Below are 15,759 nucleotides of genomic sequence, written 5' to 3'. Positions count from 1 at the left end.
TGCTGCTGCTGCTGACGATGGTGATGATGATGATGATGATGAAGACAGTGGTGTGGATGCTGCTGCTGCTGCTACTGAGGATGCTGTGGACAGGGAGGATGTTGCTCATTGCTGGGACAGTAAAGATGGGGGTGGCACTGCTGATGGCTTGTTACTGGACTGCTGCCAGTAGTGACGCCACAGATAGTAGCCACCATTCACCACATTTGTCCTCTGAGCCATCCGCTAAGCCAGGCGCTTTTACCATTCGTCCCCCTAATCTGTAAGACTACCTTCAAAGGAAGGGAAATCACCTTTTTCCTTTTTTTCCAGATGGCAAAAATAAAGCTCGAAACATCCAACAGAGGGGTCAGAGCTATGTGGTGCTCCCCAGTGTGCCTCCTTCCTGGTTAGCATCTCCCCATGGCGAGGGGCCCGGCCCTTCTCTGTGCAGTGATAGCTGAGTGAGTGTGCCTGGAATACAGTCACTCCTGCAGAGCCTCAGGAATAGTCTCAGGTGCATCACGCCCCAGTGGGCCTCACCCAGCACCACATCTGGGTCCCACACATAACTGGAAACTCCTCACGCCAGCAGCGCCCACCGTGAGCTGGGAACTGAGCGGGTTTCTTGATTCTAGGCTGTTAGCCTCCAGGTGTCGTGCGCTGCACTCTGTATTCCTCCTGGGAATACCTCGATACTGATAATGCTGAGACTCAAACATCTTCAGGCTGGAGCCTGTGGAAACCTCTGTAATCGTAACTCTGAGTGAAAGGGAAGGTAAAAGGGAGAGCACAGTGGAGCTGTCCTCCTCAGTGTGCTTGGGTGTGTAGCTGTGAGAAGGCTCGGATGACAGTGATGGTGGAATCAGTGGCCAGGAAGGCTGCCACACCCACCCACATGTGTGGGTTCACTGTTAAGTCACTCTGCAGCTTGTGTCTGCAATAGACCCCACCTTTGCATCACTGAAGAACAAGCCCCTCCTGGTATTGACACTCACCTCCAGCGTCATGGCTAACCCCCCCCCCCCCGAGGGCAACAGAGTGCAGACTCCACTCCACTGCATGGGACCAGAGAGTGGGGTATGGAGGAACCAACATTGTCTGTAATTTTTCAGTCTCTTATTTGCCTGTGCGCTGGAATGTTGGACGAGTGTTGTCTACGTGTTGGGATACTCCTTCCTCCTCCTCCCCTGAGGCTGAGTCAGAGCATAAACTCGGGAAGTAGATTGTTCCAGCCTGCTGCCCAGATATGCCAAGCCTGGACTCTTTGTTTATAGTTGTCCAACATGGGGCGCTAATTGGAGAGCCTTTGGATGGGGCCCGTCACTGCATCAGAGAGAGGAGAGGAGGATGCTTCCGGCACACCGGTGGGCATTTGGGTGTGAGCCCGGCCTCTGGTGCAGTGAGCTGGCCAGCTACGCACACAGTCTCTGGGAGCAGCGGAGCCTGCGGCCGAGTCCTTCCCCTGATTTTGTGGGGAATGGCTGGAGAGCCAGCTCTGTGGCTCATGTGCCCCCACTTCTGATGTTTCCTAAAAAGAAGAACAGCTGACTTCAGCTTTGGTGCTAGGTGTGCTTGCTACAGGAGAGTGATAAGGACTGGATTCAGAAGCCAGCATCCATGTAAAACCCAGACATGGTGGCACATTCCTGTAATTCCAAAGAGGAGGCAGGAGCATCCTTGAGGCTTCCTGGCCAGCTAGCCTTGCCGAGTTGGAGAAGTCCACGTTTGGTGCGAATTCTTGTCTCAAAATACCAACCTGGAGAGTGGACACTTGATGCTAACCTCGGCCTGCATAACCACATGAACACACATGTATACTCAAATGTGTTCTCTCTCCTCTGTGTGTATGTGTGTGTCTCTGTCTTTCTGACTCTGCCTCTGTCTCCCCCCGCCCGCCCTCCTCTCTCTTGCTCTCACTCTCTCCTCTGTTCATGTATGCTGAGACCAGAAGTAGCTTTAAGCATTACCAGAGGCAGGAGTCTACTTACATTTACCTCATTTATGGCTGAACACCTTTCCCAGAGCTGTTCCCCTTAACTTAGATCATGTACCCCAAGAGCAAAAGCGAAAAGATGCCAATGAATGCAGTTTGAAAATATGGGCAAGAGTGGGACCCCGGGAACCTCCCGGCACGAAGGCATTGCTCAGGAGGCTTTCAGAACAACCTCCTCCTTTTCAGTGGTCTCAAAATTGGAATGTGCTGTGCATGTCCATGGAATATTGATGAGGTCACTTGTCAGGGTAGAGTTGTGCAATCCCTAGCATTTCATATCCTGCTGAGGTAATAAACCCTCAGCCTTCTAGTGGCACAGAGTGTAGAGTGTGGAGAAGACATGTTCTCCTGGAAACAGCTGCCGTAGCAGTGGTAGAGGTTTCACAAGGGGCCGTGTCAAGTGGAGAACAGACTAGCCAACAACAGCGCAGTTTGCATTAACCAGGTGCTCCGGCGACCTCACTGTGCAGGATTTGAGCACGGAAGGAGGAGGATTTAGACTAGGTCAGTGAACACGCAGAGCTGGGAAGGAAGAGGCTTCAGGCAAGGCACTTGGAACCTCCGGTGAAGTGGAGGTGTGTTTACAAGAAAGCTACCCTTTCTGAATCACAGCCAACACCCACACAGGCAGCAGATTCTGATAATTCTCTAGAGAAGATGTAGAAATGGCCACGAAGCCCCTAGGATCTCTCAACATCGGTAGCCACCAGAGGAATGAAAACAAAACAACATGAGGAGACTGCACTTCCCAGCCACAAGTATGCCTGCTATAAATAATTATGGGGACAACGAGATGACAACATTGAGGAGACACCCAGTCCCATTCTTTGGGAGTTCTGCAAAACAAGCTGGCAGCTTTTTCAGTGTTAAATATGCTGACATTATGACCTCTGAATCCCTCCATTAGGCTTATGCCCAAGAGAACCAACATAGTCCATCCGCCAGACTCGGCAGCACACAGTGATTTCACAGCATTTTTCGGAGTGGAGGGCAGCCTGGCTGAACAGCACGGGACATCTGCGCAGAGGCAGAACGTGTCTTACCTTGTCTTCTCTCCCCTGTAGGGTGAGGACTCTTTCCCCGAGAACATCCTGACTTACGCAGCCCACACGTCTGCACTGACCTACCCTCCTGCAACCCGGGTCAAGTATCCTGACACCCTTCTGCGACCCCCCGGCCGCCTCCAGCCCGATGAGCTCAGCCCCAAGGTGGATAGTGAGCTGGAAAAGCAGCAGCTGATCGCAGCTCTTGGTGCCTACGCTGCTCAGAGGCCTCCTGCAGAGAATGGCCCGGGGCCACAGTACCTTCTCCATAGTCCCTCCAGAGCATTGAGGCCCTTCTCAGCCCCTGCTGCAGCGCAGAGGTGGCCCTTGCCTCCTGCAGACTCCAGGGAGTCCCTGAGCAGGGGAGACGGTGAGTGCTTCCGTGGCCTGCTCCCAGTGTGTTGGTCTTGACCCTTCTTCCCTGGAGGGTTATTTTCACATCACCCTGTAGACACAGATGGGCAGAGGGATCTTATGTGGGTTAGGGTCCCTCCGTGTGGAGAAGAGCTCTGCCGTGGGACACCCACAGCAGCTGAGGAAGAGGCGAGTGCTCTGGGTATAGAGCTCTGAAGGCTGACCCTTCAGTGTCACCTGTCCTGTGTTTTACAGCACAGAACGGGAATGCTGCTGTCGGGTGTTCGATGCCATGTCGTTCCGGGTGGCCACACAGGCTCTCAGGTGTGGTGAAGCCTCAGGGATGCCCAGCCTGCAGCTGTTAGCACCCATAATACAGTGGTGTGTGGCGAAGGCGGCTGTGTGGCCCTTGCTGGTGCTGTGGCTCTGAGCTTCTTGGTAAAAGCAGTGCACGTGTGGCTGTCTATAGGGTGGCTGGGATGAGAGCGCAGGCGCTCGCTGGCTCCTGCTCCTCTATAGCACACAGAACGTTCTGGTCCATTTGCTCCCTAACAACCTCTCTCTAAGGCCATCTCAAAGTGGAAATGTTATGCTATGGCTTACCCTATAGAGACGTGCGGAGTCCACAGCTAGGCAGATAGCACTTGGGGGAGTCAGCTGAGGGCTGAACTGGCATCACTATGTGAGCTGTGAGCAACACGCAGAGGACAGTGACAGTCCTGGTTCTCACTGCTGCCTTCCAGACTGGCAGCCTCGTGCTCAGGTTTTCCTCGTCTGTTCACATGTTGTAGTCATTTTCAGGAATGCAGTTACCACACAGCCTTAAAGAACTTTTCTTCTCATTCCTGATTCAGGGACAGCATGCACGAGCGAGGCAGTGAGCCCGCTAGAGAGGCTTGCATACAGGCACTGGACATGCCCTCTGTGTGTGCCAAGGAGATTGCAGCCAGCAGCTGGCCTTCCCTTGCAGCATTCTGCTCACGCAGGGGCTTTCTCCCAGGGGTGGAGGTCTAACTGGAAGACGGGTGTTTGTGTCTAGATTGCCCCTGACTGTGGTCTCCATGGCCCGGTGGTCCTGGCTGCTTGCCCACGCAGCCGAATGTATATGTGGTTTTCCTAAGTCCATAGTGTGTCCGTATGTATGCATGGTCTTCCTAAGTCCATGGTGTGCTTTTGAAAGCACCACAGAGAGTGCTAAACACACAACAAACACGACTGGATGGGGACTGCGTGCTGGTCACGATGGCTTCAGCTCGTAGCCCGGATCTTCATGCTTCTACGCCCCCACCCTCCCTGCATGCCTTTGAACTACATTTGGTCGTTATGTTATTGCACCTGTCCATACGCCAGCAGGGTATGGAGAGATAAGGACCAGTGTGCAGACCCAACCACGGTGACATTCCATGGCGCCATCATGAGGATTAGTCACAGCGCGCCTTTTCAGGGCACGCACTCCCCAACTGCGCCACGATTCTCACAACTAGTTCTGCTGAAAAAGGGCCTCTGCAGGCCTTTCGGCTTCTGGAAACACCAGCTTTTCCCAATTCTCACTGAAGCTGTTTTTCTCAGAAGTCAGGTCAGTTTCCTGAGAGAGTTTATCACATTTTGAATTTGGCTGATTGTATTCCAGCGATGTCTAACTCACTTCTGTTCTGAGCCTGGCATATGAACATGCCTGTTTGATCTTAGTGAGAGGATTTGTGGGAGTGCTCTGTGCTTCTGTGAGGTGCCCACTGCCTGCCCTTTGTCTCCTTTAAGATTGCTAGTGAGGTGGGTCACCCAGCCCTTATGGGCATACAGCTCAGAGACTGGAAACCTTCCCAGTCCCTTGAAATGCTGAGCCCACCCTAGAAAAACCCTCCAGCCCAACCCTCTCCTTCAAATATTCAGGTGGGTATGTAGTGAGGGTCTGTTCACCCTGCCCACCCAGGCCTGTCAGCACTGCCACCGCCTGCCCCACTGTGGCCTGTGGGCTCATGGAAGGCCGCGCAGCATGCTCTCCTTGTGTGACATCCAGTGCTAGCTTGGATAGCTGCAGTACTTGCTGGGTGAAGGAACAAATAGACTCATCTGCAAATATTCCCAACTGTTGCTCATGCAGCCTTCAAAAGCTATGTTGTCATCAACTTCATTTTCCAAGAGAGCAAAAAACCATCAGAGATTAATGGTAGTTTCTGAGCAAATATTTGGACCATAACAGAGAAAGCTGGATTCATCAAGAACTAACTGTCTAAAAACCAAAAACTAAAAACACCATTCAGGTTTTTGTTTTGGCTAACAGCTCCTGGGCTTTGATCATTGACATCACAGTTCTATTCCTTTAATATATGTTTACATGGAGTTGTCATGTAATAGGGGAATCATAACCTCAATTAAACATTCTATACCACCAAGTGAAACCATCAGTGCCAGGGATGGGCCTTGATTGTTGGCTGTGTGTCTAAGCCACTGTAAAAACACAAGTACATAACTTTGCATAACAGATACATGAGAGTTGGAGAAGTGGGAGGTCCCCATGCTTCACGGGACATAGGAGGCTATTCTTGAGTTCTGTCTACCTGCCTTGTCCCTTAGCTCTCCCCAGGCTCTGGACAAGCACTTAAGTGGCAGAAAGTTCTGTGTCCATTTTTTAAACCGAAGGGCTCTCCAAATGGCTCACTATATAAGAGTTCTTTCAGCACAAGCAGGAAGATCCAAACTCAGATGCCAGCATCCCTCTGACAAACTGGGAGCGGCCAGGCTGTGCCTGTAAACCCAGCTCTGTGAGGACAGGCAGGAGAAAGATGAGAGCCCAGTGGCATGACTCCAGGTGTGGTGAGAACATGACAGAGCAGGTCATCTGAGACCCCCCTGGACCCCTGTGTGCACACAGGCATGGTCTAGCACAGGGCAGTTGGGCGTTTGTTCTCCCATTCCTTACCAAGGCCATAATTGTGATACTTCCTTTCTTTTCCTCATGACCACAGGAAGTGAAAAGGTGGACTGCTTCAAAGTGGAGGCCTGGGAACCACACCCTGCAGAGCGATGGGTGCCTGCCCCAGCCCGCATTCGGGGCACTCCACACATACCCACCTGCGAGACGCAAATGGGCCTTAACTGTGCTATGCCCTCAAATTGTAGAGAGTGCGTTTTTTCATTGTTGGATTGTTTCTAGTAACTGTAGACAAGACATTGATGCGCACGGCCATGCCTCTTCACAGAAACGCGCATGAAGGTGGCAGGAAATAATAACTGAAATCTTCTGAGTCTGTTGGAAAGCAATAAGTAAACGGGCTTCAGCGTCAAACGGGCCCTCAGCCGTCTACACAGATGGGGCACATCACTTCTTCAGGGTGAGGAGGGTGTTAAAGGGGAAGGCGACAATGGTGGGGATGGAGGTTGTTGTACAGATGGGGAGAAGATAATGAAATGGTGCTAAGGTGGTAATGATATGGTAGTGAAGAGGATGATGATGGTGGGGTAGTAAAGGGGGATGATGGTGGTGAGGTAAGACTGGGGGTTCTTGATGGTGAAGGTGGTTAGGATAGAAGTGAGATTAGTGGTGTGATAATGGTGAGGATAGTAGGGGGGTAGCAGTGATGATGTTTCGAAAAGTGCTCATTGTGGTAACAGTAATGGTGATGGTAAGAATGGTAAGATTGAAGGTGGTGATGACGGTGGGTAAGGATGAATATGGGTAGTACAGATGGGGCTGATAGGATGATAATGATGATGAAGATGTAGATAGTGAGGATGGTGAGTATGGGTAATGAGGGTGAGGCTGATAATAAGGATAATGATGATTTTGGTGAGGTGGTGAAGATGTGGGTAGTGAGGATGATGGTGCTGATGAGAGTAAGGAATGAAGATGAAGGTGGTGAGGATGCTGGTGGTGAGGAATGATAAAGATGGTGAGAAATTGCAAAGGCGGTGACATGATGTTGAGCATAGAAAGCAAGATAGATGTTGATGTGACTAAACCACCCTTCTATATTCTAAGGAGCAAACGCTATTCCGTGTGATTCACAGCTTTCTTACTGAAGCAATTTTGCGGTGAAGCCGTCTGCATGCTATCACTCACTCACTAAAGCATGTAGCGTTTTGTTTGGGCAACCTTGCAAAGACATATAATTTTAGCAGGTCAGGCCTGCACCACTGTGCACGCCGAGTCACTGTGAGGCAATCTGCTATTCCAGGGCTACATGTTTGATGATCTGACATTTCATGTAATTGCCCTGCTAAGAGCCCACACAAAGCATTGGAAGCTACTTAAAATGTCATTATGAGTGAGCCAGAGCTCAGAGACATGTCGTTCAATGGACACAACAAAAGGAGGCTCAGTTTGATGGCATTTGGCTGTGCTGAGCTGAGCTCCATCTTCCAGCAGGGCAGCTGGACTTTCAAAGGAGCATTTTTTTCATTCCAGGCCATCTTTAAGGGGTTGACAGCGATGCTTTTATGATACTTTGTGTAGATGTAAGATACGTGGTATATGGTTCATAGCTACTGACTCCGTCTTTGCTGGTCAGTAGCTTCCGTGGTGTCCTTCCTGCCCCCAAAGCTGTCATTCGTTCTATGGACACATGGGGAAAGTCTTTCTCAAATGAGGGACGTGCTGGTAGAAACTGTACTCCGTTTCATCTGGAAGATGGAGTGTCTGTTTCGTAACCCCCACCCCACCCCGCCGGCTGTGGAATGCCTTCTTTTATCTGGCCTTTATCTTCAGGAGCACAGGGCTTTGGATGGCAGTGTGCACGTTCCCTGCTGACATATTGCCTCTCTCCACCTGATGAGATGGGGAAGAAACGATGGGGCCGTGGCTGAGCATGTCACTGAATGGCTGCATGTCAGAGCAGAGGGTAGGAAAGTACCCTTCTGAAGCACGCTGAGTGCTAGACACTGGGAAGATAACCCCTGCCTCCTTGCATTCGGTCTTCTCAAAGCCTCACTCAGGTTGAGAATCACTGAGAGGCTGCAAGGTGTTGGCTAGGTGTCGCCGATCCCAGGAGCATGCATGGCAGGGCTGGACTCGGCGGGGTCCGGTGACTCCAGAACACCTTGCTTTTCCACATGGTGGTGTTTGTCTGGAGAAGCCAACTCCATTGGTTGTGAATGTTCGGGAATTCTGCACGACTCACTTCCCTGTAAGCAGCAGGAAAACATGACGTTGATTCTAGCAGGGCTAGCGCAAGGCGAGGCCTCATGGACAGAGCCTGGGCTACTGTGAGTCTCAGTCATCCATGCTGGACCTGATCCTCCTACAGCAGCCACTTCTTGGCCACCAGCTCTTCAGGTTCCCACCTTTCTGTCCCAGGTCACACACGGCCTGGCAGAAGATGCCCCGCTTGTCTCCGACGGACTGTATTTGCCTCTCTTCTCCCCATCTGCCCTACCGTTGACCTGGAGTCATGTACAATCCTCCTTGGACCTCCCTGCCTTGACCTTGCTTCTATGCTGCAGGGTGGTTCTTTGAAGAAGTGACTGAGATTAGCTTCTTGCTCCTGAAGAACTTTCTTGTGGTCCCTGTGACCCTGTAAGATATGCCTCCTCCCACTCCATATCTCTCCCTCCATGTGCTGTCAACTCTTCTGAAATTGCTTACTGCATTTTAGCTTCTCCAAACTCCTTTTTCTTTTCTTAGCACAACAAGCCAATCCTTTTCCACCCCAGTGCCTTTGCACTTGTCATTTCTGCCTAGAGAGCTTTTCTTCGACTATGCGGTGGGTCCATGCCGTTCTTCCTTTGACTATGTGCTTGAGTTTCACTTCTCTTTGACTTTTCCCCAGTAATCCTGTGTAAAACAGAGCCCTTCACTGAGCTGCCTCCCTCCCCCCCTCTCCCTACCACTATCGACAGTGTGTGGGTTACTTTCTAACAGTTTATTTCCCATCTACCAGTGTGGAGGAAGAAAGAAAGGTTTCTTGAATGGTAGGCAGTGTTTGCTGGTGTCTCTCTGGATGCTGGAAGCATCTAGAACATAGAAAGCAAACAGTATGAAAGGAGTATGGAGCACTTACCTCCTGAACCTCTTATTAGTCAACTCTCAGAGTCCTGGGCAGTTCCTGCAGGCAGAGCTAGAGGGAAGCTTGTGGTGAAAGGGGCTGTTGGACAGGCAGGAGTGTGAAGAGATCATGGCCTTCCACAGATAAGGTCACCCAAGGGAGATGGGCGCACCAGCATCATCAGAGAGCAGGAGGGTGTTCTGGAGCACATACACGCTCCAGCTCTGTTTTAATCAGCTACAAAGCAGGGTCTGCAGAACCATGATGATTCCTGTTCCCTCTTCCATTCCATCCTGGCTGCTGCCCACTGATTACCACATAATGTAGAACTGGAGGTGAGTTTGCATCTGGAGTGGAAAAGGCCTTTCCAGGGCAGCGGAGAGGCTGTAAGCCCTGGTGTTGTTTGCAGGAACTTCTGGACTATAGGCAGGAAACGGGAAATGTCACTTGCAGGATTGAGCATCACAACTGACCTGCTGCTGAGGTAGCATCAGCCAAGAAGTCAAGGCTTTTTATTTTCTTTGTTATATACATATGTGTGTGTGTGTGTGTGTGTATACATATATATATATATGTGTGTGTGTGTGTATACACACATATAAAAAAAAGCCTACCTGTGCTAGTGGAGGCTCTGGGGAGAGCCTGCTCCTGCAGATTGGACTGTTCGGCTGTGGTGTTCACCAGAGCAATGGGGTTTACTCAAGACTTGTGAAAAGCTGCTGTTCTTCTGCAGAAGTATGTTCCTGCCCTGGAAAGCGCACTCGGAGTGTGTGCTGGGTCTGAGTCACATTATGGCCCCTCTTGGTATCCATGCAGAGAGCAGCATCTTCTCAACAGCCTCCTGATTTGTGGTTGTATTGACTCATCTCTGTACTGTGCTGCAAGAACACAGACCAACTACATCTCATATGCTTACAGCAAGGCTTGACATACAGCCCCAAACTGTTTTAATTCCTTTTTATTCTATTTCATTTTCATACTTTTTTATTATTCTATAAAATACCTAAATTACACTTTTGCTTTGATAACTCAGACTCCAAGGTTAAACATTAAGCTCCAACCCCTGATAAGATGTAATTCACATTTTATTTTTTTTAAATCAGTAAATTAATTGGGCTACCTTTGTTTGATAATAACAGTAAGTTATTATAAAAAATTTAAGATCTTTTCAAAACAGCCGAGTTTTAGACCTGGACTATTTTAAAGGTTTAGAGTAAGTTTGGATAGATGGTTTTCTTGTGTCAGCCTGTCAGTCTGCAGGGTAAAATGCATGCAGTGGTTTACAAATAGATTATTTTGCAAAAGTTTGGAGGCTATTTAGTTGGAATTCTGGAGAGAAAGTTGCTTCGTGAACACTGAAATAAGTGACAGGTTGGGTGACACAAGTCATCCTGAATACCTGTCTATTTCAAGTGGAAACAATAGTGGTAGGAAATGTCACTCACCCAGCTTATGGAGCTTGTTTTATTTTGAGACATGAACTCGTTATATAACCCAGCTGGCCTCTCCTGCCAGATCCTCTTGCGTCAGCCCCTGAAGAGAAGATTGAAAGCCAAGAGCATAATTGTCTAGAAGACTACAATATTGTTCTTAAACACACAAAATACAAACATACAAATATGCTGCACACATACAGCATGTATATGTATCTGTAAACACCAGCCATGCATATATAACGTATGCATATCTATACACACCCCAAAATATTTTGAATCTAGAAAGACTTAGTATATATCACAAGCAAACTTAACTTATGGGCAAGGCCAACCATTAGGATGCGGTGAGCCAAGTGTGGTACAATTCTGTGACACCAACACTTCACAGAGGATGGCGATCAATGGGTGGACGGTTAGGTGGGTTTGTTGATTGATAGGTATGTGGAGAGATCAATGATGGATGGATGTGTAGAAGGATGCGTGGATGGGTGGAGTGTGTGTGTGTGTGTGTGTGTGTGTGTGTGTGTGTGTGTGCGCGCGCGCGCGCTTGAGTGGATGGGTAAATGAGTGGAGCTTGGGCCTTGACTTTAATAACTGAAATCACATTTTATTTTCAATTTTAAGCTTATACTTTGATAAAGAATAGTACTGAAAATCATAAATCTTTTTAAAAAGTTGTTTTTTTGATACATGGTTTCTCTGTATAGCCCTGGCTGTCCTTGACTTGCTTTGTCAACCAGGCTAGACCAGGTTAGCCTCAAACTCACAGTGATCTGCCTGCCTCTGCCTCCCTGAGTGCCAGGATTACAGACGTGCAGCACCACACTGGGCTCATCTTTATAAAAAATTAAGAAGATTTTATTTTATATGTATGAGTGTCTTGCCTGCCTATATGTATGTGAACCATGCGCAGGCCTAAAGGTGAGAAAAGAGTATCTGACCCCGTAGAACTAGAGCTGGTGTGGTTGTGAGCCAGTGTTAGGGTCCTCTGCAAGAACAAGTGTTCTTTTTTAACCATCTTTTTAACCATTGAACCATCTCTTCAAATTTCAAAGTTCGATACTAACCTGGTTAATGGGCATATTGAGAGACTGTAGTTGGCCTGTGCTTGGCTGCACATCTTAGGGCCTAATGATATGACATCACTGGACCAGGAATGTTTACCTTATTGGCCTTTGTTGCCCAATAAAAGAATAGTTACAATGAGATCAACACACACTGAATTCTGGGCCAAGACTCAGGCCGTCTCTGGTGTGGGACTCCCAATCTATGCCTCAGTTTCATCTCTCTGCCTTGTGGAGTCATTTTTGGGACACAGCAGTGCTCCTCTGTTTTTCTCCTAATGCAGTCAGCTCTTCTGCTGAGTAATCTAGCTCCACAGCTCTAAGGGGCATAGTGCCATAGGAAGGGTGTTGTGACATGCTTGGGCCTCAAAGCCTTAGCCCCGGTGATGGAAGGAGAGGAGGTAATCCCTGAGAACATGGTACCCATGGCTTCGGGTAGCTCTTTGCCTACAGCCCGAGCAAAGGCCTGTGCATGGCTGGCTCTTCCAGGTTTGCCGTGGTAAGCTCCATCCTTGTTTACTTTCTGTTGCCGCCTCCTTTGCTACCTGGAAAGTCTCTCTGGTTGATATGCCAGTTCCTGGGGCTGCATGCTCTCTTTGTCCCATGTAAAGATGAGCTCAGTACTGACAACAACCTAAGACACACTGTGGTACTTTTCCTGCTCATGAGGAAGAGAAGGTGTGTGCCGTGGTGAGCTTGGCCTTGTGTCCACTGGAGGAAGTGAGAGAGGGGCACTGTGTAAAACATTATTTGTCTTCCTGCGTCCTCACTCATGCAGAGCCGGTCTGTAACTTGCTCACGACTGATCCCACATGCTTACCTTCCAGAGTAACGTGGAGAGTCCAGAAAAGGCTGCACGATAGTTTGACTGGAACTGTAATGAGTTCTCACTGAACGAGGAGCTTCAACCGGGGCAAAGGCCGCTGTGGATTCTTTTGTAACAGAAACTCCCTGCAAGGCTCTGAAGACTCTTTGGCAAACCGGGTCCGAATGACCCAAGCCCTCTCTCCTCTCAGCTGTAGGACTTGTGCTGACCAGACATGTCATTCTGCTGCACCCTTGCAGATCCCGCAGTAGAGCCTTCAGAGCTGAGGTCAGCTGAGGGACAGATTGCACTTAGCTGAATCTGTGGGTCTGTCCAGGGCTGTCACAGGCCCGCCGCTCCTGGGCGTGGGCACATCGCTTTGCACTGGAGTATGGAGTAGGAGGGAAGGTTTTTGGAAACTACACAATCTCTGTGTGCTCTGTGGTCAGTGTGACACGCTTGCCTACATGGGTCCACACTGCTTCCGTGTCCAGAGCCCCCTGCTGCCTGGTGATGGGAGGAGGAAATGAACAGTGCCCTCGAAGTGTGTAATTCTAGCTCAAAAGCAAGATCACAAGGGGCCCATATCCCTTATTTGTACGAACCAGATGTTTCCACTCCAAGAAGGTCAAGGGTCTGTGTGAGGCCCAGTGTGGATCTGGGCGATCGCAGAGACTGGTAGCACTGTCGATGCACCTCAGGGAGATGGAGACACAGAGCTGAGCTTCACATAGAAGCGTCAGATAAAGAGATGTCAGAGTAGAACGCTTACAAAAAGAAAGTTGGCCTCCAGCAGACACAGTCCGCCATTCTGTTGCTGCTGAGGTGGACTTTGCATTGAATGAGATGCATGGACAGACAGACATGTGTTTGAGTGACCACACCCAGCACCGCACAGAGCATCGCTGGCCGGCACCTGCTGACGGTTGCTGGTCTGAAGTGACAAGGTCCAATGAGGCCGCCAGTGATGCTGCTGGCTCTCTTCACTCAAGGTGGACTGTGGGTTTGTGGCACTGCTGCCCACCCCAGCCCTGCTCCCCTCTGGCTCAGAGTGGACACTCGCTGTCAATCTCTGTCCTCGGGGAGTGCAGTACCCCTGATGGACAGCACATGTATTTGAGTGATTGCTGAACCTCTGACAAGGACTGTGGATTTCATCTCCCCTCCAACCACATGGGCAGACTACTGTCTCTTTCATGTACCTCCAGAATACATGCCATCTTCTCTGACCCCGTCATCTATCTCTCTTTTCCTGGTGTTCCTTGAGATCTGAGGGGAGAGATTTAGGACTGAGTGTTGCAAAGTCTCTCACTCTCTACCTACCATCTGGCTGTGGGTCTCTGTATTTGTTCCCATCTGCTGCAGGAGGAAGCTTTGCTGGTGAAGAATGAGCAAGGCACTGATCTATGAGTATAGCAGAATTCATAAGGAATCATTGTTGATACTTCTTTTTAGAACTTAAAATTTGGTTTTAACCTAGGTCTTTCAGCTATCTAGTCTCTGCTTCTTGGTCAGGCAAATCAGTGTCAGGTATGGGTTCCATCTTGTAGAGTGGGCCTTAAGTCGAATCAGATATTATGGTCACTCCCACAAGCTTTGTGCCACCATTGCATTAGCATGTCCTTCAGGCAGGACACCATTGTAGATCAGAGGGATTGTGGCTGGCTTAGTGCTTATGTTTTTCTTTTGGCAGCATGCAGAGTAGCTTCCTGTACCAAAGATGCTAGAACATCAGGGTGAAAGCTCTCTGTAGGCAATGTCTCAGCTTTTCCATGTTTAATGCATCCTGAAGCTGTTGTCTTTAGTAATGGCTCCTTGTCAGTTTGTGAAGAGCACTCTATAGTCTTGGCAACAGTCTGGGTTGTTTGAGGTTTCCCGTGGGTCCCCTTTGGCCAACAACTCAACTATATATAACCCGGTCCCAGTATTGGAAGCTTCATTTGGTGACAAGATGACAAGTTTCATTATATAGCCTGTTGGGACTCTCCCATTATTTGGCAATTTCCTTTAGATAGCCTTCATATATGTAAATATTTTAGGAAGCTTCTGCTGTATTAGCTTTCCCTGTTATTCCTCAGATAGCCCTTAATTTTAGATATCTTTCCCCACATTTCCTCCCACTACTTTCTTCCCACTTGAACCTCTAGTTCCAGCCCCTTCTATCACTATTTCCATTTCCTAATGAGAGCTGTCCACAAGAATCCTTTGCTCTATACCCTACCTCAGTAGTTCTGCAGACTGTAGCTTAGCTGACATCAACTTAACAGCTAATATAACATATAAATGAATGCATCCAAACTTGTCATTCTGGATCTGAGATACCTCACTTGGGATGATGTTTTCTAGTTCCACCCATTTACCTCCAAATTTTGCTTTTTAATAGCTCAGTAACACTCCGTTGCATGGATGAACTGCATATTCTTAATCCGTTCTTCTGTTGGGGGACATCTAGGTTGTTTCCAGCTTCTGTTTTATGAACAGAGCAGCAATGAACCTGACTGGACAAACGTCTCTGTAGTAGGATAAGTGTTTGGAGGAATATGCTCAAGAGTGGTATGGATGGACCCTGAGGCAGATGACCCCATCTTCCTGAAGCGCTGACACGCTGCCTTCCACAGTGACTCGAGTTTGCGCTCCCACCACCAACGGATGGGCACCCTCCTTATCCCGCACCCTCACCAGGGCCAGCTGTCACTTGTTTTATTGATCTTAGCTGTTCGGCAGGTGTAGGACAAAAATCTCAAAGTAGTTTTAGTTGGCATTTCCTTGATCACTAAGAATGTTGAACATTTCTTTTAGTTGTTTTCAGCTATTTGAGTTTCCTCTTGGGACTTCCTCTGTACCTGTACCGTATTTTAATTGTTTTTTGCTTGTTTTATTTATGTCTAGTTTCCTGAATTTATATATTTTGGATACTAGCCCTCTATCAAATGTATAGTTGATCAAAATAATTTCTTATTCTTACTTTGACATCTTCTTTTCTTACTTCTACTCCCTTGATCTCTTTAAATTGAAGTCTAGCTCAGACTTCAAGTACTATATTGAATAGGTATATAGAGAGTAGGCAGTATTTTCTTGTTCCTGATTTTAGTGGAATTGTT

At 48.7% G+C, this 15,759-nt stretch overlaps 1 protein-coding gene across 2 annotated transcripts in view; it reads left to right on the top strand.

Annotated features, from left to right (window-relative positions):
- Positions 1-15,759, top strand: part of Ptprn2 (protein tyrosine phosphatase receptor type N2) — a 695,487-nt gene that overhangs the window by 299,796 nt on the left and 379,932 nt on the right. For both annotated transcript variants that reach the window (XM_055607544.1, XM_055607543.1), the window contains exon 6: positions 3,040-3,388. In XM_055607544.1, coding sequence (XP_055463519.1) covers positions 3,040-3,388 — 349 coding nt within the window. The remainder of the gene's footprint in view (positions 1-3,039; positions 3,389-15,759) is intronic.

This window comes from Psammomys obesus, unplaced genomic scaffold (genome assembly GCF_907164565.1).
Source record: "Psammomys obesus unplaced genomic scaffold, mPsaObe1.curated_primary_1811, whole genome shotgun sequence".
In the NCBI taxonomy this organism is placed as follows: domain Eukaryota; kingdom Metazoa; phylum Chordata; class Mammalia; order Rodentia; family Muridae; genus Psammomys; species Psammomys obesus.
The sequence above is the reverse complement of the archived record's forward strand: the minus strand, read 5'-3'. Positions and strand labels throughout refer to the sequence as shown.